This window comes from Lithobates pipiens, unplaced genomic scaffold (genome assembly GCF_037356315.1).
Source record: "Lithobates pipiens isolate NorthernLeopardFrog02 unplaced genomic scaffold, aLitPip1_a1.2 Scaffold_25, whole genome shotgun sequence".
NCBI classification, from domain to species: Eukaryota; Metazoa; Chordata; class Amphibia; order Anura; family Ranidae; genus Lithobates; species Lithobates pipiens.
In genome coordinates this window covers 179,577,270-179,603,513 of record NW_027507787.1, presented here as the reverse complement: position 1 = coordinate 179,603,513, position 26,244 = coordinate 179,577,270, and the positions used below count along the sequence as shown (strand labels likewise).

At 43.5% G+C, this 26,244-nt stretch overlaps 1 protein-coding gene across 1 annotated transcript in view; it reads left to right on the top strand.

The window, feature by feature from the left end:
* KNDC1 (kinase non-catalytic C-lobe domain containing 1) overlaps positions 1-26,244 on the top strand; it is a 289,084-nt gene that overhangs the window by 214,886 nt on the left and 47,954 nt on the right. The window contains exons 24-25 of the mRNA XM_077455239.1: positions 4,791-5,006; positions 10,135-10,217. Of these exons, the coding sequence (XP_077311365.1) occupies positions 4,791-5,006; positions 10,135-10,217 (299 nt within the window). The remainder of the gene's footprint in view (positions 1-4,790; positions 5,007-10,134; positions 10,218-26,244) is intronic.

The window sequence follows — 26,244 nt, the reverse complement described above, 5'->3', positions numbered from 1 at the left end:
TATTTATTATAGCAAAAAGTAAAAAATAATGTGTTTTTTCAAAATTGTCGCTCTATTTTTGTTTATAGCGCAAAAAATAAAAACCGCAGAGGCGATCAAATGCCACCAAAAGAAAGCTCTATTTGTGGGAAAAAAAGGATGTCAATTTTGTTTGGGAGCCACGTCGCACGACCGCGCAATTGTCAGTTAAAGCGACGCAGTGCCGAATCGCAAAAAGTGGTCTGGTCTTTGACCAGCAAAATGGTCCGGGCCTGAAGTGGTTAAACAATGACCAATTTTTGCCTCTCAGATAAGTTCCCAGTGACACCAATGATCGTTTTAGCTATCAGTAGGGGGAAATTCTTCCCCAAGAAGACAGATGTAAGGAGCACTCTTCCATTGACCATGAGTTGGAGATATAGCAATGTTTAGGGCTTCCTGAGACTGAAAGGTTATTTCAAGGGTTCCTCCATGTTGAAAAGGTTGAGAAAGTCTGGTCTAGTTAATGGAAAACAACGTTTATCATCTGGAACAAATCTACGTATATACTTGCAGATGTTGGAGACTGGTGGTGGCGGCACGGATTTGTATCATATAACGAATCGTATCCAAAAATGGCTGACAGTCAAGAACAGTTGGTTTGACTAAGATTCGTAGTATCAGAAAAGGTGATGATGAATATTAAATTAAATTTCAGATACCAAAAGTCTCGCCTCAGTGCAGGAAGTCTGACATTGATCTATTGTTATACTATTTAGTTGTTTTTTTGTTTGTTTTTTTGTTTGTTTTTTTTGTTTTTTTTAACTTTACCAACTAGTTTGATCTCACCAAGTAAAGTATAACGTTAGAAGCATTAGATACTTCCCATGTACTAATACATTTTTAGATATGTAACTCACGCCACAGAATGCAGCCAGGAATTTGTGGAAACTTGATCATCACACCTATTTGAGCTCGTCGGACCTTCTGTTCCAAACCAATGGTGTTAGTATGGATTGGCACCATCACCCTTCTGCCTTTGCAGCTGTAACAGCCTTCATTCTCCTGGGAAGGTTTTCCACAAATTTTTGGAATGTGTCTGTGGGAATGTGTCCCATTCAGCCAAAAGGGACTTTTGTGAGGTCAGGTACAGATGCTGGATGAGAAGACCTGGCTCACAGATTCAATGTAGAAAAATGTAAAATAATGCATTTGGGTGGCAGATATATTTATGCAATCTATACAATGGGGGGGGGGGGGGGAACCTCTGGAGGAATCCTAAGATGAAAAAGGACCTGGGGGTCCTAGTAGATGATAGGCTCATCAATGGCATGCAATGCCAAGCTGCTGCTAACAAACAGAATATTGGCATGCATTAAAAAGGGGATTAATTCCAGAGATAAAGCGATAATTCTCCCGCTCTACAAGACTCTGGTCCGGCCGCACCTGGAGTATGCTGTCCAGTTCTGGGTACCAGTCCTCAGGAAGGATGTACTGTAAATGGAGCGAGTACAAAGAACAACAAAGCTGATAAAGGGTCTGGAGGATATTAGTTATGAGGAAAGGTTGCGAGCACTGAACTTATTCTCTCTGGAGAAGAGACGCCTGAGAGGGAATATGATTTCAATATACTAATACCGTACTAGTGAGCCCACAATAGGGATAAAACTTTTTCGCAGAAGGGAGTTTAACAAGACTTGTGGCCACTCATTAAAATTAGAAGAAAAGAGGTTTAACCTTAAACTATGTAGAGGGTTCTTTACTGTAAGAGCGGCAAGGATGTGGAATTCCCTTTCACAGGCGGTGGTCTCAGCGCGGGAAGCATTGATTGTTTCAAGCACCTGAACAACCGCAACATACAGGGATATACAATGTAATATTGACATATAATCACACACATAGGTTGGACTTGATGGTCTTTTTTCGACCTCATTTACTATGTAACTATGTAACATTCAGCATTCCTGTGCAACTGAAAAATGTTTAATAGGCCTGAGGTCAGGGCTTTGTGTAGGCCACTTGAGTTCCCCCATGAGAAACCATGCTAAACCCATGACACACTTTAGCTTAACCACAGCGCATGTTTACCCCCTTCCTGCCCAGGCCAATTTTCACCAACTTTCAGCGCTCTAAAATTTTGAATGACATGCAACACTACCCAACTTATTTTTATTTATTTTTTCCCCCACAAATAGAGCATTCTTTTGGTGGTATTTGATCACCTCTGCAGTTTATTTTTTGCGCTATAAACAAAAAAAAAAGACAACTTTGAAAGAAACACAATATTTTTTACTTATTGCTATAATAAAAACCCCCAATTTCTTTTTTTTTTAAACAATTTTTTCATATGCATTTTCATGCATTCTTCTACATATTTTTGTTAAAAAAAAAAAAAAAAAAAAAAAATCACAATAAGTGTATATTGATTGGTTTGCGCAGAAGTTATAGAGTCTACAAAACAAGTGATTGATTTATGGCATTTTTATTATTATATTATTTTTACTATTTTACTACTTTTTTTCACTATGACGGTAATCTGCGATTTTTATTGTGGCGGACACTTTTGACACTATTTTAGGACCATTGACATTTATACAGTGATCAGTATATATGTCCCTGGCAGGGAAGGAGTTAACACTAGGGGGCGATCAAGGGGTTAAATGTGTTACCTAAGGAGTGATTCTAACTGTAGGGGGATGGGACTGACTAGGGGAGGAGACCGATCAGTGTTCCTATATACGGTGGCCTCAATGTCCGCTGGGCACCCTGGATCGCTCATGTCCTGACAGGACATGGATCTGTGTGTTTACACACACAGATCCACTTTCCTGCTCTGTCATGAGCAATCGCGGGTGCCCGGCGGACATCACGGCCACTGGGCACGCGCATTGGCCCCTCAGTGAGCTGGCAGGTGTTCCCCCTTATACCACTGGGAAGCTAAGGCTGTCATATGACACCCACCCAGGATGGGAGATCCCATCTGCGGACGTTAAATGACTATGGGTGGGTAGTGAAGTGGTTAAAAAAGAAATATGGCCAAAGATATTTGGCCATATTTCTCTTGTGGGCCACAGGAGTACAGTTACTTTTGTTTTCCTGTGAGCCAGCTTATAGCAGGCTGTCACCTGCTGTCAGCTGCGAGAGCACAGCCACTCCAAGCTCGGGAGGCATCCTGACAATATTGTCCAGATCCATCATGCTGCCTGATTGACAGGCCTCTCAGTGTGCAGCTGAAAGCTGAAGCCTCTCGCTCCCCTCCCAAGCCTGGCCCTGGAGGAACAATAAATACCTTTTATACAGCCACTTCCTGTTTCTTGTCTGGTCATTAGCCTAGGCTTATGACATAATGAACAGCTCTCTCTCACACTCCTGAGAGTTTACCAGGAAGAGAGGGGGATGAGTCATAAGAGGGCCAATGATAGCTACAGAGGTGAAGGTGTGCAAATCTTGTGTAAATCCAGGAAGTGAAAAGTTTAAATGGTTGCAGTCAGACTCAGTGGAGGGAGATTTCTGCAGCATATTTGGCAAGTACAGAATCACAGTATATATAAAATAATATGCAAAGTGGTTGGAGGGAAGCTTCAGAATGGCAAAGATGTTTTATTACAAATTACGTGAGCAGACTGCAGTTCCTCTTCAACCAGCCAAGTGTTCACGGTACACCGGTTATGTGATGTCAGAAATCATTGTCTCCCCAGGACTTGGCTGCAGCGAATTCTGTGTGTACAGTATGAGGTCTCTGTGATTTCAGAGGTTGTGAAGGAAGGAGAATGAAGTCGCTTTTAATGCAATGTCAGGCTTCTTCAATATGGCAACTACAGAATACTCCTCCCCAGAGAATGCAAGAGATATGTAGAGCAGACTGTGACACTAGCCAATACGTAACATATTCAGTTAAAATTGAGTATTCCATTTCGTTTTTAATTGCTACAACAAGGTCCTTTTTAAGCTGAAGTTTGGGTAAAAAAAACAAAAAAAGAACAATCCTATAGCTTTATTCGCATTACTTACCTGTAAATAAAGGATGTCTCATATTGTGCAGGCAGCTGAATACTGGAGAGATCTCCATTGCTGGGATGCTGGTCCTCTTCCTGTCTCTGAACTTCCAGCGCCACAATGGTTAACAGCTTTGGGTCTTTAGGCAAAACAGCAATACAGATGATCCTACGAGGACACACCCCCTCCTTCCTCCTCTACTGATAAAAGTTCTTAGTAAGGTCATGGATTACACTGCTTGTAACAGGATCTTTGAATGGGGAAGAGAATCATGTGACTGATCAGACTTCCCTCCATTCACAGAGAAGGTTACAAGCAGTGTAATCAACGAAATAACTTTTCTCAGTGGAGGAGGGAGGAGGAGGCGTGTCCCTGCCTGAAAACCCTAAGCTGTTAACCATTGCCGTGCTGGAAGGTCAGAGACAGGAAGAGGACCAGCATCCCAGCAGAGATTTCTTCAGGATCCAACTGCCTGCATAGCATAGGACATATATAAACAATGTGACTAAAACCATAGGGAATTTTTTAAAGATAAACTTCAGTTTTAAAGAAGTCACTTACTGTCTTGTTTCAATAAACTGCCCTAACAGGTATGTTTACAGGGGATCAACGAAACACTGTCATGATTTAGTATATACATGTTGTTTATTGGAATACAAAATCTTTATTAACAGCTTAGGTATTTGGGGGAAACTCATTTTATATCAGCTTCTTGTGGAAGAAGGGGAGTGCCGGGGGGCGGGGCAACATTTTGTATCAAAGTCTGATCACCATCATTGGGATTCATTATTGTAGTAATGAGAAAATTAACATTATACCTGAATTGTCTGTTGCAGAGCTTTAACTGGAAACTCTCTAGAGGTAATGGACTCCATATAACCCATCACAGGGATAAGCAGTATACAATATCGGCAGCTTTACCTCGGCCGTGTTACCCTGGCTACGTAGACGATCTGTCCACCTACTATGTGAAGGGAGAAGAGGCTGGACCATACTCTATACACGAGTGCAGTGTTCAGCAGATCTCAACTCAACTAACTTTTCTCCAAGAGGTTGGTATGGATTGAAAATCTAAAATAGATTGTATGAATACTTTGACGGTATTATGTAATAAGAGGTTACATGCAATGCTGCACCATTCCCTATAGCAGTCAAGTATTTTATTTCAGCATTTTTTTTTCTAGCAAAAGATGAGAGAGGGCACAGCATCTAAGTGTAGATTTATTGATGGTTAAAAAAAAAAAAAAAAAACACTTGTGTAATTGCACTCACGGTGATTAACCACTTAAGCCCCGGACCATTTTGCTGGCCAAAGACCAGACCACTTTTTGCGTTTCGGCACTGCGTCGCTTTAACTGACAATTGCGCGGTGGCGACATGGGTCCCAAACAAAACTGACCTCCTTTTTTTTTTCCCCACAAATAGAGCTTTCTTTTGGTGGTATTTGATCACCCCTGCATTTATTTTTTGCGCTATAAACAAAAAAGAGCGACAATTTGGAAAAAAACACATTATTTTTTACATTTTGCTATAATAAATATCCTAAAAATATATACAATTTTATTTTTTTCCCCTCAGTTTAGGCCGATACGTATTCTTCTACATATTTTTGTTAAAAAAAAATCACAATAAGCGTCTGACTGGTTTGCCCAAAAGTTAGTGTTTACAAAAAGGGGATAGTTTTATTGCATTTTTATTAATAATTTTTTTTTTTTTTTTTACTAGTAATGGCGGCGATTTTTATCGTGACTGTGACATTATGGCGGACACCTCGGACATTTTTGACACATTTTTGGGACCATTGTCATTGATACAGCAAGCAGTGCTATACAAATGCACTGATTCCTGTGTAAATGACACTGGCAGTGAAGGGATTAACCACTAGGGGGCAGTGTAGGGTTTAAGTGTGTCCTGGGGCGTGTTTCTAACTGTGGGGGCGTGGCTGTGTGTGAGGCGTCACTGATCTCTGCTCCGATGACAGAGATCAGTGACACTGTCACTGGGCAGAATGGGTAGATGCTTGTTTACATTAGCATCTACCCATTCTTCCTCCACGTGAGACGATCGAGTCCGCAGGACCCACGATCGGACTCTCAGAGGCCCCGACCGGCGCGCACGCAATGGCACAGCAGCAAATTTAAAGGGATGTAGGTACGCCCATTTACCTGTCTGTGCCATTCTGCCGACGTATATCGGCGTGCGCCAGTTGGCAAGTGGTTAATAAAACAAGGTAATGTGCATCTAGTAGTAGTGTGCTTACTGGATGCACACTACCTGGTATACCTTGTTTAATCACAGTGATTGTAATTATAGTGTGTTTCTTTTTTTTTTTTTTTTCCAATAAATCTACACTTGATGCTGGCACCCTCTCTCGTTTCTTTTGTTGGTATTACAGTAGGACTACCCAAGTTCCTATTATAGTGAGGTGCTGCAGCTGTCACAAGTGTTTTTTTTTTCTCCATTGGCTTGCACATTCTATAGACTGGCTATTGCCTACCTCTGATGTCATACTCATTGTTTTTTTCACTGCCGGGAAGCCCCCATCAGCAGTGACAGCACGCTGGTGGAGGGCTTTGTTCAAAGGTAAGTTTGTCATGTGACAGTAAAATTGTGCCCACACTGCAAGGGCTTGTTTAGGTCCAGGCAACATGAAAAAGGAAGATTTGCTTACTTGATCCTCCATACTGCTAGACTGGTTCTCAAAGAGTCTTCTCCCCCATGCTCCAGCGGTCTACGGTCTTCTGATGTCATCAAGACTGATGCAGAAACCATAACCCCGATTCTTCCCTTTGGGGCCTCCTTCATTCTATAGGGTCCTTCTCCTAGGCCCCCTACATCCCATACAACCCCCTAAATCCCATAGGGTCCTTCTTCCCATTGGGGACCCCCCTTCATTCCATAGGGTCCTTCTTCTAGGCCCCCTACATCCCATACAACCCATTGGGGGCCCCCTTCATTCCATAGGGTCCTTCTTATAGGGCCCCTACATCTCAAACACCCCCTTCATTCCTTAAGATCCTTCTTCCCACATGAGCCTCTTCATTCCCTGGGCCCACTGGTTGTCTTGTATCTTTCAGCCCCATCTCTCCCCCCTGGTGTCCCCCTGTCACCTGCCCCCTAGGCCCGAAGCCTGGCTCTGCATTAAATGCATGGAATGGAATTTATACCCTTAGGGCTCATGCACATGGCCACCAAAAAATTTGTACTTTTTTATTTTTTATTTTTTATGCAGGAAGATGATCAGTCATTTCATCATTGCCGTGTGCATGTACCCTTGCCCACTATTATGCCCCATACACACGATCGGACATTCCGACAACAAAATCTGACGGATTTTGGCTCAAACTTGTCTTGCATACACACGGTCACACAAAGTTTTCGGAAAATCCGATCGTTCAGAACGCAGTGCCGTAGAACACATTCGACGGGACTATAAAGAGGGCAGTAGCCAACAGCTTTTGTCTCCTAATTTATTCTGAGCATGCGTGACACTTTGTCCGTCGGAATTTTCTACACACGATCAGAATTTAAACGATCGGATTTTGTTGTTGGAAAATTTTAGATCCTGCATTCAAACTTTGTGTTGGAAATTCAGATGGAAAAAGTCCGATGGCACGTTTTCTTGTGTGTACAGGGCATAAGTTTGCCTGGAATTTCTAATATGAAAAAGTCAAAGTGTACATCATTTGTGTGCCTGCAGGTGTCCCTGTTGTCCTAGACAAGTTGTAACAGGAAAACTTTATTATTAGCCTCGACTGCAGAAAGCATTCCACTTATGGTTTTGTTATAGCTTTTAGTCGCTATGACATTTATAACAAACACAAAAAACAGAAAAGTACTGTGGATGGTAAGAACAAGCAGTAAGGACAGACCTTCACCATAAATGAACAGTACAGCAATGATTTTTATTTATTTTTTAATAATATTCATTGACACTAGAGGGAGCCAAAGGATATCTCTTATACTAGCCATAGACCATACACGCAATGAACAAGACCTTCATAGTCAGTCAATGTACACCAAAGCACATAAATAATACAGGTGAACACAGAGAGAACCGTACGTGGTCAAACAACCTTTTTATAAATTTACATCATGTGATGTTGGTATGCAACAGTTTAAATATACAGTATTACTTTTTCTGCCATATTGCCACTTCCGCTGCTTTTACTTTAATAATGGATGTGAAAATTGGCAATACAACACAGTGACTTTTTAATTGCAGGTAGAAATCTTTGTATATAGTTGTCCAAATATTGTCCAATCTGCACTGGATATCTATGTACATATCTAGCTTTAAGCCTAAATTAAGCCAAAAAACCCCACAAGAATCAGCATAAAGGACATAATTTACAGGCAGTAGGATGTGTCCCTTGTGCTCATGCCTCTTTGATTAGCTGAACCCCTCCTATATCCATTTCTCCCCTAGTTCTCAAACCCCCCCCCCCCCCCCCCCATAATCCATAATTTTGCAGTTCACCCAGGGTTATTAGAATGTTATCCTGTGTCCATTAACATATGGCTGTTATCAGCAGTTTTTGTCAGGGGCCTTTTCTGGCTGAAAAAAACAGAACTAGTGTATTTTATAAAGAGTTTTTCAGCTGTAAAAATGCTTTAAATCTGAAAACAGCTTAAAAACACTGAAAACACGGCTATTCAGCGTTTATCAGCGTTTTTGAGCCATAAGCTTTAATGGGAGTATAGTTTTTCTAAAAAAAAAAAAAAAAAAAGCTAAAATGTGCCCAAAAAAATTCTACTTCAGAAATGCTGAAAAACTCACTTTACAGCTTTCTACATCTAATGTTACTGGCTTTTTTTTTTTTTTTTTATAAAGTCCAGTGTGCGTGAGACCAAAGTTGTATCCCTTGTGCTGATTTTTGTGTTTTTAATTTTAGCTGCACTTAGGCTTTAATCCAGATCATGACATTCAGGCTTCGTTACTAGAGTATTTCCAACATGGAAGTTTGACCTGTCTTTTTTATTTTTATCAGACCCCATAAACAAAAATTTCTTATTCTTTTTGACACTTATCAGTCCTTAAGTGGCATCATACATTTTCTATTTTCAAGCTATATATATATATATATATATATATATATATATATATATATATATATATATATTTTTTTTTTACCTCTGATCACCTGAAATACAAACTACTACGTCGCTTTGTCATTGTATCTATGGAGGGAGCCATGGCTGTCGCCCTATGATGCTCTCCTGATTTGGACCACAGACCCCTCTTCCGCTTTATTTCTAATACACAGGGGAGCGGGGAATTTGTAGTTTATTCACAGGAAGCGACAAAAGGACATTGCATTTCTGGCAGGATCAGCAGGTATTTTCTATACTTGCTGTACATGTTCTTAGCCTGAAAAAAGGAAAACAAATGCAGCCTCCACAACTCAGGACTGGTAAGCTGCACTATATTACTTTTTGGTTCCTGGGTTCAGATGTGCCTACCGAATGCGAAGACACTGTGATGTCTGCACTTCTCTGCTTCTTGGTAATAAATGGTGTAGGAAGGCACATTTTTTATTTATTTTTACGAAGCAACAGATTTCTCCTATAAACACTGACATAAGGCTGTGATCACCAGCATGAAGGTAATATACCTGGCCTTCACTGTAGGGTCCTTTCACACGAGCCATCCACTCAGCGGACTCTGCTTTGCTCAGTGGGGGATCACTCTGCTGATTCCCACTGAGCAGGCGGATGACGGGTCTGTCTCCGCTCACTGTGCAGAGCGGAGACGGACAGAGTCCTATGGGGAAATTGGGTGAAAACAGAACGCATGTCCGTTTTTACCCGATCTTATCCGATCCTCCAGACGGATGGAAAATAGGCACGCCATCCGTCTGGATTAAACAGATCGGATCAGATAGCAGCAGGTGTTTGTGGACATGTCACCACTGTCAGATTAGAAAATGAATGGGCTCAAATCGCACTGCACTAAATGGCATGAAAATTTGCATAGGAATGCAGTGCGATTCGAGTGCAATTCACATGCGATTCACAGTGTGAAGCTAGGCTAAGTAGTAGCCTGATACAGGCAGTCATACTGTTCTTACACATTTAACTACTATTGATTGAACAGAAGAGTGTCATTTCTGTGTAATCTCTGTGCATAGATCTCTCCTGTGATATCCCTGTTTAATATGTATACATTTCATTCTTTAGGAAATTTTTCAGAAGTGCCATCCTGTACATTTCTTGAACTCTCGGGCACTAGGAGTTAAAGACAAATCCAGCAATGTGGCAAGGTAAGCAGAACGCTAATAGATCAAGGTCAGCTGTGTATGTGTAGGAAGTGTACCAGGGCCCCACTGTATCATTGTGGGCTGGAGAAATTCCTGAGCCAGATGTGCAATGACGCCAGATGGACCGTACAGGAGCTACACACAACCGTACTCTGCCTACAGGAGAAATTGGCTTTTTCCATGTTTATGTACACACATGGCCCATCAACGTAATTGCTTCAGCTCTGGAAGATTTACCCCCCTTCACGACCAGGTGATACATTGCTGCATTCGTTTAACTGACAGTTGCGCAGTCGTGCGACGTTGTACCCGAATAAAATTGATATCCTTTTTTTTTCCACAAATGGAGCTTTCTCTTTTTCTGATCACCTCTGTAGTTTTTATTTATTTTTTGCGCTATAAACAAAAAGAGCGACAATTTTGAAAAAAAACATTTTTTACTTTCTGCTATAAAACGTATCCAATAAAAAAATGTAAAAATTCGAATTTCTTCATAAATTTAGGACAATATGTATTCTACTGCATGTTTTTGCTATAAAAAAAAAAAAAAAAGCGTATATTGATTGGTTGACGCAAAAGGTTTAGCGTCTACAAACTATGGGATATTTTGATTGAATTTGTCTAGTAATGGCGACGACCAGCGTTTTATAGCGGGGCTGCGATATTGTGTTAGAGAGTCAGGAAAATTAAAATTTTTAGGGACCAGAGACACTAATACGGTGATCAGTGCTAAAAATATGCATGGTCACTGTACTAATGACACTGGTAAGGAAGGGGTTAAAGAGGAAGTAAACCCTGATGGGTTTTACTTCCTTTTTTGCTCGCTGCAAAGCCTGCAAATGAAAAGCATAATGGGATAGTACGCATTACATACTATCCCATTATGTGCCACTTACCTGCAAAAGAATCCAGCAATGTCCCCTGTGTAGGCAGCGTCCATCTTCTGGCCCCTCTTCCTTCTGGGCCACGGACTCTGGCTCTGTGATTCGCTGGAGCCACGTGACGTCACTCCCGTGCATGTGCATGGGAGCCACGATTTACGGCACAGGCTAGAGAAGAAACGGCACTTTGTTTTGTTTCTTCCCCGCACATGCGCCATTGTAATTTTCAGCGGATCACAAGTGAAATATCTCCTAAATGGCACACGTTTAGGAGATATTTCCACTACCTATAGGTAAGCCTTATTCTAGGCTATAGGTAGAAGTCCAAAAAAGTGGGTTTACAACCACTTTAACGGGGCAAACAAAGGGTTAAATGTATGTCTAGGTTGTGCTTAATAACTGTGGGGGGAGGTGTTTGTACTAAAAGAAAGCAGACCTTATACTCGGCTAACTACCCCCCACTTTTTCGTGACATTGCTAGGCTTTTGAAGCAATGGGATTCGCTTCCCCTCTCACTTTTGGGTCGTATCAATGTCCTAAAAATGTCAGTGATGCCTAGACTCCTCTACCTTTTTGATACTCTTCCAATCCCAATCCCTATGTCCCAACTTAAGGCTGTCCAAAGAGCTTTTCTTAACTTCATTTGGCATTATCGAGCGCATAGGGTTGCAGGTTCGGTGATGTTGGCTCCTAAATGGCGTGGAGGTCTGGGAGCCCCAGATCTGATCAAATATTACTATGCTACACACCTTAAACCAGTTATTACCTGGTCATCCCGGAAAGCCCCCACAGTATGGGCTGAAATTGAGATGAGCATCACCAGGCCTGCACACATCTGTGCCATGCTTTGGGCAGACCTTAAAACCTCCATGGGTCCACTTCGTAGCATCTGTCTAGCCCCGATGCTGTTCTCCTTGGAAATCTGGAGGAAATGCCTAAAGTTGTTTCCTCTGGCTTCCCAATGCCCTCCTTTGCTAAACATACTGTTTAATCCAGATATCCCAGACAGCCTAGCATATGATAGAGTGATTCCTTGGTCTGAAGCTGGTTTGTTTCAACTCCGCAATATAGTGCATCCGCTCACCAGGAGGCTTCTATCATTCGTGGACTTGCAGAAACAGCACCAAATTCCCAAACAACTCTTCCACTCCTATCTGCAAATCAGACACTACTTTGCTTCTAAATCCCCCACTCTCTGTCTTGATAAGCCAACTCCATTTGAATTTTTATGTGCTCAGGGCCCATACCAGGCCCATTTAATCACTGACATTTATAGAATACTCCATGAATCGGTGCCCCTTACGGAATCTTCTCATTCATATATGCGTAAGTGGTCGCAAGTGTTAGAACATCCCATCCTACTCCCACAATGGCAGAGAATCTGGGAGGCCGTCTCTAAGACATCCCGCTGTGTGGAACAGAAGGAAACGGCTTACAAGATTCTGCTCTTTTGGTATAGAACGCCTGAAATTTTAAATAAATATGATCCCAAGACTCCTGCGATGTGCTGGAGATGTCGGGGAGATATAGGTTCCCATTTCCATATCTTCTGGGCATGCCCATTGATCCGTCCATTTTGGATTACAATACAATCCTTCGTCCAAGACTTGTTGGAGATTTCCCTCCCATTAGACCCTCTGTATTTCTTACTAGGGTTGCCGATTCCTGGACTCTCTAGACATGCTCAGAAGCTTGCCACCTTTATTTTGTTAGCAGCTAAGAGAGCTATCCCTACACGGTGGCTATCACGTTCCCCGCCCACTCTCCCCCAGGTCTTGCAGAACCTAGAACATATCGGCCGTATGGAAAAGCTTACAGCCATAGTCCATGACACTATGCCTAAGTTCTCAATGATTTGGGATCTGTGGTATCGCTCTAAACTATATACTGCTACTTAATATAGTTTTCTGAGTTTGGACCTCCTACGCTAAGTTTAAGGCTCAAATTGCACGTTCACACTGTTCTATGCCCTTCTAAAGGAATGAAGTTTCCACATTTCCTGCTCACTGTCCTATGCCTATTTGATTGTGACGATTGCTGTTTTGTACCACAAATAATTGTTAATTAATGTGAGGATATACAGAATGTGCTGAAATATCCTACCCCCCCCCCCTCCTCTTTCTTCCCTCCCCTCTCCTCCCTCCCCTCTCCTCCCCCCCCCCCTCGCTGTTTCTGATTTGTTTTATTTGATGGACTTACTGTTTACCTGTGCATTTATGCCAACACTTTGTTATTGTTATCTTTATATTTTCAATAAAAATACAATTTAAAAAAAAAAAAGAAAGCAGAGATCAGTGCGCCTGCTTAGTAGAGACACAGGACCCATGTCTTCTGTAGTGACAGAACGACGATCTACCTTGTTTACATAGGCAGACCACCGCTCTGGTGGGCATGCCCCAAACCCAGAAAATTGCAATGTTACATACTAGGTAAGTGATCCTGCGCAGGAGAGCCACCTTGCTTCCATTTATATACAGTATATGGTCAGCAAGCGGTTAAAGCTCAACTCCAACCTTACTTTTTAGGGTCCGTTGTCAGTCTCCTCTCCTTTACTAAAATTGCTTACTCTAATTTCACTGCACACTGTGAGCTTCTCAATGTGTATATTGGAGGCTGCAGCAAGTCACATAGAGCCCGTCTCATCTCCTGGCAGGAGGATGTCCAGCATCATCTAGTCTTTCCTCCACAGTCTTACTATCCCCAGGTCCACTTTTTTCATTCATTGGATTTCAATTCCTTTGATCATGGAAGCTCAGCATCACACATGGGTGATACCTAGGGTGCCGATGGATACCTAGGATATATGCAAACGAAGCCTGCCTAAAAATTCCCACTCTTCCACCTACCAAGGCATTTTGATATTTGGATAACTCCCAAGAGACAAGCCTACTGCTAACATCAGGGCTTTTGAAAGTCGTGCTGAGGGTGCTGTGTTGTCTTTAGGAACCTATATACAGCACCCTAGGGGCCCTTCCCACCAGGCATTATCTGCCTGCATTGCATAGAGAATCACCATGACCCAGTGATGATATCACTGAGCCTAAAATAAGGTGTGTAATGAAAATATGTTTTATTTAAAAATGGCAGCATGTTGCTGAGAATATATAAGGGAAACCAGAGAAGGCAAAGCGGAATAAATGTCAGCTCTAAACCGGAAGTCTTATGAAATCTGGGACCTTTGTCAGGTTTTTATAGCTAAGCAAAATATGGTACAGCAAAAAGCTTTCCACTCCAATACAGAGGAACAAAACCTTATATAGGAACTTTATTGTAATTGTAATCAATTGCAAAAATCAAGTAGAATCTCCTTGAATGCTTTAAAAAGCTGAGGCAGAGGATGACAGCAGTGGTCATATAGGACCTATACATATATTCCACTGTTTGGTTGTCGGTGGCCAGATGGGGATGACTGTTCTCTATCTGTAAGTGCTTTCTGGCCTTACTGGTCTTAAAGCCCAATTTGTTTTCCCCATGCTGTGCCCACATTACATGGGTTAGCTGCTCATTTTGTCTAGGGGTTAATACAGCACCTATACTCACCCAATCTTTCGATTCTTTGGAATACAATGCTCCCCCATGTCCAGCAGGTGACCATTCCTGACTTTCACTCCCAGAGCTGGTCTATGTGGTGACATCAGGAATAGTCCACCGCACAAGACCGCTGGACCACGGGGTGGGCAGGAAAGAGACTGGTCTTGCACTGGGAGGATCAGAGGATTAGGTGAGTATATAAAGGGCCAGTTTGCTGTCCTTCAGTCTTTAGGTGGACCCGGCCAGTGGGAGTAGAAAATGCCTTGGCATTAGTGCCCTATCATCAGTTTCAATGGTAGGAATCGTGCTCCATTGTTGATTTCAATGAGAAAAATAGCGCCCCATTGATGGTGTCAGTAGGGGTAATGGTGATCCATCATTGTTGTTAGTTGGTGGAATAGTGCCCTAAGGACCAGATAAAGGCAAACAAAGGGCCACAGTTTGGAGACCACTGACCTAGACCAGTTACTGCATAGGTTAAGCAGTTAACCTATGCAGTGCGGTCACAAAAAATATTTTAAATTGCTCGGAGTTCAGCTTTAAATGAACATATTGCTATACTAAACCTTCTACAAAAAGGTCTACTGTTAATAGAAGAGTGTACCTACCTTTTCTTCCATTTGTAGTTCTGTTGCTGGGAATTTGTCCTCTAAAATCCACTTCGAAAGCAACACTTATTATGACTATAATAATTATTTATATAGCTCTGACAATTTATGCAGCGCTTCACATATTGTGAATAATGACAGAAATTATCTACGCGTTACCTGTGTGAAAATAAAATATAATATAAATAAAATCAAAATAAATTAGAACTGGTGCCGACACCTATAATGTCTTCCCACACTGATGAATATAAAGCTTCGTGACTAAGTGCAGTGCTGCTCCTATCTAACTGTGATAAATACTGTAGATGGAAAAATATACTATAAACACTATTATAGTGCTTCTGTTTGTCCTTCAGTACACTGTATAAACATGTGCTATATAAACAACATGCAAGCCAAAATATGTATAATCTGTGTGATACCACAATCCCAGTGCTACAAATACAAATGTGAACACTGTAAATTGAAATGAATTTTTACATAATTTTTTTCTACCAATCACTGTGTTGTACATTGATACTGTAACCTCAGTGCTAGAAGTCCAACATTTAAATATAAAATGCCACACACTTTTTCACGTGAGTCCCATGTACAATGGTGCTCAAAAGTTCACTCCACTTGTGATTACTCTTCGAATGTGCCAAACAGTATCCCGAAGAGAGGATCCAACAGATGTTCCATAACTGTGCACTAGACATGTGCGCCGTCAATAAATTTGTTTCGTTTCGTACGAAAAATTAATTCTTATTTTCTAATTCGTGTCTGAAATTCAAATTGGATTTGTACGAAATACGAATTTTCGTTAGATTCGTAAAATAATGAAAGTTTGTTATGATGAATTTATCATTATGAGGGGCTCCCACCATCCCTGTGCTGTGCTGACTTCCAGGGTTTTTAAAATTTAGGTTCAACTTTAGGGTCAACTTTTCGCAAAAATAACCACAGCCATAATAACTAACTGGGTTATACGCCAACTAAAGGTGAATGGACACCGGCAAACCAAAAAAGACAGGAAGTCTTCCTCTATATAACCCCTCCCGCACAGGACGTACCTCAGTTTTTTCGCCTTTGTCATGTAAGGTGATGGTCATGGTTGGAAAAGCTCTCCATGATCTAGCTAAAAGAATGGTCCTGGTAACAGAGCCTGAAGGATTTAAGGGATTATATAATCGGATCCATTCGGACGGGGATTCACTAAAATAGATGGTACCCAAACCACGACTCCATAGAAGACTATGAGGTATTGCTTGTAATGTGACCCTTTGGGCACTGGACCCTGGGATCCGGAACCCTTGGTAAAAAAAGACTCCAAAGGAGATCCTGCACAGTGCTTTGCAGGTCCAAGGGAGTTGCCCCAAATTCAGGGGTACCCGGTCCTTGAAGGTCCAAGGGACAGAACCCGCTGTGATGGGGGAAGATTGGCGTCTAGCTTGTTAAGCACAATCCTGGGGATTGGTAAGTGTTTTGGGGTTTTTTTTTTTTTTAAAAGAGGACTCTCTTTGCACTTATTTAAAACCGTAACAGTTTTTTTTGTTTTTTTTTACAGTATCTTACTTTTTTGATGCATGAGACCAGGTGTTTTTTTCTCTCCACTAGGGGGCAGTGATGTCACGGACCAGCAGGGCCCTCTCAGTGGAGGCTTCTAGCTTGGAATCCCAGCGGCTCTTGAATCCCCCCGCCTGCACACCTAGCTGCTATTCCGGTGCCTTCGGTGGCCCTTTACTGATGCTGTTTGTAACAGTGGACGCACACGTGCGAAAGGCGCGAAAAGTGTGCACGTTTGACGTAGACATGGGAGGGATGCGAGAAGTGTGTGGGATGCTGTACTCGTAAAAAGTGCACACCGGACATGCTCAGTAGGGGAGGAAGCAACAATATTAGGAGGTGTTCCTGGCTATGCTTCTGTAAGCAGGCTGGAAGGAACATAGAGTGGTGTCAGCTGGGCACGTGAGTTACTGTGGGTAGATGGACCAGGGCACAGCAGGTCCTGTAAGGCCGTGTGTTGTAAAAAGCTGGTTGCAGTATTTTTTGCAGGACGGTTGAGTGCATAAGGGAATTTTTTCTTGGATGCCTAGTTTTTTTTGTCTCTGGCATGTTTTCCTGGAAGAGGAGTGGAGGAGGCACAGCAGGAAGGGGCACGAGTGTGCCACCATCAGTAGTGGATGATTCTAGCCACTTAGCTGCTGTCTTCACCTCTCCTGAGAGACCTGAGGCAACTGGCCAGTCTGAGCCATTACGGTTGTCAGGCATTGTAGCAACAGCTAACACTTCTGCCTCAACCTGCGTCACACAAAAGACGACTTAGCGTCTGCTTTACCTGGGCTAGAGGGAAAGATAGCAGGTATGATTGCTTCCATTTCCCAGGGTGGAAGGAAATGGGATAAATCCCCTTCACCTGAGCCCCCACCTGCATTGGAACGGGATTGGGCAGAAGATGTGGAATAAGTGGCTGTAAATGACCAGGAGGAAGGTCAGGACACAGACTCCACTTCTCCAGGTTCTGAAGAATCATTTTCGGACTCTCAATCCCAGAGACTATTGATCCAGTCCTTCATGGAGATGATCCAATCAGGATTTAAATTGCCACCCGTGGAGGTCCCTGAGGTTGCCTTTTCATCTTTAGGCTCTCTTCGTCCTCCACAAAGTTTGCAGGCTTTTCTCTTGCATCCGTTGCTAGAGCAAATTGTGTATGCTGACTGCGATCTCCCAGATAAACTTTTTATTCCTCCTAAAAGGTTTGCGCTATTGTACCCTATGGAGGAAAAGTTTACAAAGAAATGGAGTATGCCATTGGTGGACTCTGCCATTTCTTCTTTGAACAAGTCTTATCTGTGCTGTTGATAATGCCCAGGTGTTTAAAGATCCAGCGGATCTTTGGAGTCCTTATTAAAGGCCTCATTTACTATTGCTGGGTCTGTGGCACAACCGGCTGTGGCAGCTATAGATATCTGTCAGTCTTTAAAGGACCAGGTTAAGTGGGTAGCTAAGAGTGTCCACGATCAGGGGGTATCTGCTGAGGAATTGGCAGAGTTATCTCGTGCCTTATGCTTCGCAGTAGATACTCTTAAAGATTCCATACAACAGGTGTCGCGGCTTGCCCTTCTATCAGTACATATACCCAGGATTCTGTGGTTAAAGAACCGGTCTGCGGAATTACCCTGCAAGAGATTATTAGCTGGTTTCCTGTTTCATGGGGAGTGGCAGTTTGGAGAAGATTTAAATAAATATATCCAGAAGATTTCTGTGAGTAAATTTGCACTTCTACCAGTTAGGAAAAGGAGCAGATGACCTACCATTTAAGGTGTCTAGTGCTTCAGTACCCAGCACTTCCAATTTAAGGCAGTTTTGATCACCTCAGCCATCCGGGTCTAGAGGAAAGCCTCAAGGGCAAGGGCAGAAAAAGCCCTGGGCCCAGAGGCCCCCTAAAGCCAGTCCCGAACCTGCCTTTTGAAGGGGGTCTCCACTCCTGTGGGTGGGGGGGGGGACTGTTGGAATTCTCAGCTGCCTGAGGAGAGGTGATCCGAGACAAGTGGGTTATCTCTACAGTGTCTCAGGGGTACAAAATAGAATTCCAGGGGTTTCCCCCCTCGGTTATTAGAACCAGGGACCCGCTTGCATTAGGGGCAGATGCTTTAATAATCTCATGGAATTGGTTCTCTCTCATCTATGCCTTACCTCCTATAGGGCTATTACCAAGGGTCCTTGAAGAGAGAAAACCGGTGATTCTAGTAGCTCCAGCCTGGCCCAGAAGGACTTGGTACGCACAAATTGTAAGATTGGAGGTAGGGAACCCATGGGTTCTTCCACTCCATCAGGATCTGCTCTTGCAAGGTCCGATATTCCATCCTGCTTTATGGTCTCTAAATTTAACTGTCTCCAGGAGTACCTACTATAGAGTCTGGATATTACATGGTGTGAGGACAGGAGATGGCACCCCCAAAGATATAAGATCGGGAGAATTTTGGCTTTTTTGCAAAAAGGGGTGTAAATTAATCTGGCTTTAAGTAAAATTAAAGGCCAGATTTCGGCTTCAGCAATTTTTTTTCCAGAGGCCTATTGCTTCTCACTCCTACTCTTTTGTACAGGAGGTGATTCGTGTGCTTCTACTGGTCAGGCCACCTCTGTGCCTTTGGGATTTAAATTTAGTCCTGGGGGTCTTACAGAGGCAACCTTTTGCGCCTATTCGGCAGATTCCTCTGGTCCTTTTGACAAGATTGATTTCAGTGACATCGGCCAGGAGGGTGTCGGAATTGGCAGCCCTGGCCTGTAAAGAACCATATTTGATCTTACACCAGGATAGGGCGGTTTTGCGGCCACAACCAGAATTTTTTGGCTAAGGTAGTTAGTGCCCAGTTTTCATCTGAATCAGAATGTCATTCTGCCTTCCTTCTTTCCAAATCCACAATCTACAGAGGAGAAGTTACTTCATTCTCTTGATGTAGTACGAGCTATCGGGGTCTATCTGAAGATGTCTGCTCAGATTCAGAAGACTGATGTTCTGTTTGTATTGCCAGAAGGTCCCAAGAAGGGACAGGCAGAATCTAAGTCGACTATTTCTCAGTTGCCAAGTGATTGTTCAGGCGTATGGATTAAGTTGAAAAACCCCACACTCTACCAGAAAAGTAAGTGCTTCATGGGCATCATCAAGCGTTGAAGGCTCCGATTTGCAAGGCTGCTACTTGGTCTTCGGTGCATACATTCATTAGGTTTTATCAAGTGAATGTCAGGGTCATAGATCCTGTTGTTTTGATGGTATTTTCTTTGGTCATAATGGGTTACTTCCTCGAAAAAGCATTGCTTGGGGACATCCCAGTTACTTATTATGTCTGCTCTGTGTCCCGTGATGTACGTTAAAAAAAAAAGAAATGCTTGGCCAGTCCATCACCTTTGCCCTCAACTTCTTTAGGAAGTCTTGGTCTCGTCAGACCACAGGACATGGTTCCAGTAATCTATGCCCTTAGTCTGCTTGTCTTCAGCAAACTGTGTGTGGGCTTTCTTGTACATCATCTTTAGAAGAGCCTTCCTTCTGGGGCGACAGCCCTGCAGACCAATTTGATGCAGTGTGTGGTGTATGGTCTAAGCAATGACAGGCTGACCCCCCACCCCATAAACTTCTGCAGCAATGCCAGCAGCACTCGTACATCTATTTCCCAAAGACAATCTCTGGATATGCCGCTGAGCATGTGCACTCAACTTCTTTGGTCAATCATGGCGAGGCCTGCTGTGAGTATAACCTGCCCTTTGTGGTCTTGGCCGCTGTGCTGCAGCTCAGTTTCAGGGTCTTGGCAATCTTCTTATAGCCTAGGCCATCTTTATGTAGTGTAACAATTCTTTTTTTCAGAACCTCAGAGTTCTTTGCCAGGAGGTGCCATGTTGAACTTCCAGTGGCAATTAGCTAGAGTTATAACACCAGATTTAACACACCTGCTCCCCATTCACACCTGAGACCTTGTAACACTAACGAGTCACATTACACTGGGGAGGGAAAAGGGCTACTTGGGCCCAATTTAGACATTTTCACTTAGGGGTGTACTCACTTTTGTTGACAGTGGTTTAGACATTAACGGCTGTGTGTTGAGTTATTTTGAAGGGACAGAAAATTTACACTGCTGTACAAGCAGTACACTCACTACTTTACATTATAGCAAAGTGGAATTTCTTCAGTGTTTTCACATGAAAAGATGTAATAAAATATTTACAAAAATGTGAGGGGTGTACTAACTTTTGTGAAATACTGTATGCAAGCGACCTCGCATGCATACCTACTCTCACACTAGGTCCAATCATTTTACAAGCATTTACTTTCAGTGTGGGAGTAAATCAGAGTACCTTGAGGAAACTCGCACAAACTCAGAGAGAACATGCTAACTCCATGTAGGTAGTGTCCCGATAGGGATTTGAACTCAGGAGCCCAGTACTGCAAGAGAGGAGTGCTAACCACTACACCACCATACTTCCCCAACTTTTTCTGGGAGTGTGGGTCTCCTGTATCCCCGTCAGATTGCATCGGTTCCACCTATTAACCACAATGTCACTACATCTTCTGCAACGTGTAGAGGTCAACCAGCAAGAGTTGTAGGGGACCCAGAAGACTGACATTGCTGGGAGTGTCAGATTCCCAGAGGACATCCGAGGAGACCTTCTCTGCAACGGAGCTGCATTCAGCAGCACAGGTAGCAGGAAAGGTAAGTATGTAAATTCTTCTTTTACAGACAGGCCTTCTCTTGAATTGTTGTCAATAATGGCAAAGTCACTTTAACCACTTGCCGACCGCCTAACGCCGATGTACGTCGGCAGAATGGCACGGGCAGGCATAAGCACGTACATGTACGTGATTTGCCTCCCGCGGGTCGGGGGCCCGATCGGGCCCCCGCCCGGTGCCTGCGGCGGTCGGTTTTCGTTCGGGAGCGATCCCGGACGAGGGGACGGCCATTCATTCATGGCCACCCCCTCGCGATCGCTCCCGACGAATAGAAATCCCCGGTGACATCACTTCCTCTCCTGTAATGTAAACACAGGAGAGGAAGTGATGTATTCTCTCCTCCGTGTCGGTATTTTTCGTTCCGACACGGAGGAGAGCGGATCAGTGAGTTGCACCAACACATCCCACACACAGTAGAACATGCCAGGCACACTCACACCCCCCCTTTACCCCCCGATCACCCCCCCAATTACCCCTGCCCCCCAGTCACAGTGACACCAATGTCATTTTTTTTTTTTTTTTTTTTTTTTTTGCATTGGTGTCATTTGTGACTGTAATAACTGTTAGGGCAGTTAGAGTTAGCCCCCTTTAGTTCTAATGTACCCCCCTAACCCCCCCAATAAAGGTTTAACCCCGTGATCACCCCCCGTCGCCAGTGTCACTAAGGCTGGGTTCACATTGCAGCGGTTTATGAGAACGAATGTGATTCGCACCGCACTGCAGTGCAAATCACATCCGATCTCTGTGCGATTCGAGTTCAGCCATTCGCCGCACCCGCCGCACCCGCCACACCCGCCGCACCCGCCGCAAATTCGCACGGGACCCTTTTTTTGGCCCGCAGCAGAATCGGATCGCATGGGTGTTCACACCATGCGATCCGAGTTTGCAGATCGCACTGCGATATGCGAACTGATCTGGGGGTGTCAGTAACATTTCACTGACACTCCCAGCAGTTCGCATAGGGCAGTGTGAACTGCCGCCGGGAGGCATGCGATGCGGGAACCCGCCGCGGATTCGCGGCGTTTCCGCATCGCTCCAGTGTGAACCCAGCCTAATAAGCGATCATTTTTCTGATCGCCGTATTAGTGTCCCAGGTGACGCTAGTTAGGCAGGTAGGTATTTAGGTTCGCCGCAGCTTTTTATAGCGCCAGGGACCCCCATATACTACCGCATAAAGCCCCCTGATTGCCCCCTAGTTAACCCTTTCACCAGTGATCACCATATAACTGTTACAGGTGACGCTGGTTGGTTAGTTATTTTTTTATAGTTTCAGGGCACCCGCCATTTATTACCTAATAAAGGTTTAACCCCCTGATCACCCGGCGGGTGTCATTTGTGACTAATAACTGTTAGGGCAGTTAGGGTTAGCCCCCTTTAGTTCTAAGGTACCCCCCTAACCCCCCCAATAAAGGTTTAACCCCGTGATCACCCCCCGTCGCCAGTGTCACTAAGGCTGGGTTCAGATTGCAGCGGTTTGAGAACGGATGTGATTCGCACTGCAGTGCAAATCACATCCGATCTCTGTGCGATTCGAGTTCAGCCATTCGCCGCACCCGCCACACCCGCCGCACCCGCCGCAAATTCGCACGGGACCCTTTTTTTGGCCCGCAGCAGAATCGGATCGCATGGGTGTTCACACCATGCGATCCGAGTTTGCAGATCGCACTGCGATATGCGAACTGATCTGGGGGTGTCAGTAACATTTCACTGACACTCCCAGCAGTTCGCATAGGGCAGTGTGAACTGCCGCCGGGAGGCATGCGATGCGGGAACCCGCCGCGCATTCGTGGCGTTCCCGCATCGCTCCAGTGTGAACCCAGCCTAATAAGCGATCGTTTTTCTGATCGCTGTATTAGTGTCACAGGTGACGCTAGTTAGGCAAGTAGGTATTTAGGTTCGCCGCAGCTTTTTATAGCGCCAGGGACCCCCATATACTACCGCATAAAGCCCCCTGATTGCCCCCTAGTTAACCCTTTCACCAGTGATCACCATATAACTGTTACAGGTGACGCTGGTTGGTTAGTTATTTTTTTATAGTTTCAGGGCACCCGCCATTTATTACCTAGTCTCACTAGTGTACCCCTAAATTTAGGGGTGTCTACTTTCCAAAATGGGGTCATTTGGGGGGGGTTTGTGCCATCTTGGCATTTTATGGCCTTCAAAACTGTAACGCCCTTAGAAAGCCTGAAGGCGGTGCTTGGTTTTCGGGGCCCCGTACGCGGCTAGGCTCCCAAAAAGTCCCACATATGTGGTATCCCCGTACTCAGGAGAAGCAGCAGAATTTATTTTGGGGTGTCATTTCACATATGCCCATGGCATGCGTGAGCAATATATCATTTAGTGACAACTTTGTGAAAAAAAAAAAAAAAAAAAAAAAGTTTGTAATTTTCCCGCAACTTGTGGCAAAATATAAAATATTCCATGGACTCAACATGCCTCTCAGCAAATAGCTTGGGGTGTCTACTTTCTAAAATGGGGTCATTTGTGGGGGTTTTGTGCCATCTTGGCATTTTATGGCCTTCAAAACTGTAATAGGTAGTGAGGAGTGAAGTCAAATATTTACGCCCTTAGAAAGCCTGAAGGCGGTGCTTGGTTTTCGGGGCCCCGTACGCGGCTAGGCTCCCAAAAAGTCCCACATATGTGGTATCCCCGTACTCAGGAGAAGCAGCAGAATTTATTTTGGGGTGTCATTTCACATATGCCCATGGCATGTGTGAGCAATATATCATTTAGTGACAACTTTGTGAAAAAAAAAAAAAAAAAAAAAAAGTTTGTAATTTTCCCGCAACTTGTGGCAAAATATAAAATATTCCATGAACTCAACATGCCTCTCAGCAAATAGCTTGGGGTGTCTACTTTCTAAAATGGGGTCATTTGTGGGGGTTTTGTGCCATCTTGGCATTTTATGGCCTTCAAAACTGTAATAGGTAGTGAGAAGTGAACTCAAAAATTTACGCCCTTAGAAAGCCTGAAGGCGGTGCTTGGTTTTCGGGGCCCCGTACGCGGCTAGGCTCCCAAAAAGTCCCACATATGTGGTATCCCCGTACTCAGGAGAAGCAGCAGAATTTATTTTGGGGTGTCATTTCACATACGCCCATAGCATGTGTGAGCAATATATCATTTAGTGACAACTTTGTGTAAAAAAAAAAAAAAAATTTTTTTTTTGTCATTATTCAATCGCTTGAGGCAAAAAAATAAAATATTCAATGGGCTCAACATGCCTCTTATCAATTTCCTTAGGGGGTCTACTTTCCAAAATGGGGTCATTTGGGGGGGTTTTGTACTGCCCTGCCATTTTAGCACCTCAAGAAATGAGATAGGCAGTCGTAAACTAAAAGCTGCGTAAATTCCAGAAAACGTACCTTAGTTTGTAGATGTGACAACTTTTGCGCAAACCAATAAATATACAATTATTGACTTTTTTTTTACCAAAGACATGTGGCTGAATACATTTTGGCCTAAATGTATGACTAAAATTGAGTTTATTGGATTTTTCTAATAACAAAAAGTAGAAAATATCATTTTTTTTCAAAATTTGCGGTCTTTTTACGTTTATATCGCAAAAAATAAAAATCGCAGAGGCAATCAAATACCATCAAAAGAAAGCTCTATTTGTGGGAAGAAAAGGACGCAAATTTTGTTTGGGTACAACATTGCATGACCGCGCAATTACCAGTTAAAGCAGCGCAGTGCCAAAGTGTAAAAAGACCTCTGGTCATTTACCAGCAAAATGGTCCGGTCTGAAAGTGGTTAAAGTACAGCTATATCCTTATTTAAAAAATGGATGACAGCAAAAAGGCAGCTGATATGCTGGCAAATAATAAGTATGGGTAAATGAGAACCTGTGATGTAAAGCGTGCCCTCTTCGGCTGCCTAGCCTGTACTGCACTCATCACTGTGCTAATTTCCCCAGGTACTCCAAAGACTCTCAAATAGAAGGGAAGAACACAAGCATGGGAACAATTATTCTTGCAGGTCATTTTTTATCATAAAGGTGACCATTGTACAATCTCCTTTAGACCCCTTTCACACTGCCAGCGTTTTTCAGGCGCTACAACGCTAAAAATAGCGCCTGAAAAAAGCAGCTCTATTCACTCCAGTGTGAAAGCCCGAGGGCTTTCACACTGGAGCAGTGCGCTGGCAGGACGTCAGAAAGTCCTGCCAGCAGCTTCTTTGGAGCGGTGAACTCGCCACTTCTCCACCGCTGCTCCCCATTGAAATACATGGGGCTGTGATATCGCTGGCAAAACGCCACTCCGGTTGCGTTTTGCGGGCAGATTTAACCCCTTTTCGGCCACTAGCAGGGGTTAAAACCGCCCGCTTGTGGCTGAATAGCGCAGCTAAAAGACTGTAAAGCAGCGCTTTAATGCCGACACCCCCTGCGGCTCGGTGTGAAAGGGGTCTTAGAGTGGGTCTGCCTGATTGGATGCAAATTGATTGGATTGTTCAGGTGTGTCCTCCTATTACATGGTTTTGGTAGATCTAAAGTTGGACATACACCATGCAGTCTGATGATACAATTTTATCCGATCAGGCAGGGCCCTTTCTCTACATACTTGGTAGATCTAAATGAGATTGTTCGATCTGAATTGAATGTTTATGGTGAGCCCATACACTGCCCATCCTTTAACACAGTACAGAGTGCTGAAGGATATCACCCCTCTACTGGTGCACATTCATACTTCCAATTTGTCATTATATTGGATGCCTGATGCAGTTATCCTTTTTTATTCTATTTTTAGTTACCATTCAACTAGCATTTTACCATGACTGGAAAAATGCTTCTACGTGATAAATGACATGGTTCT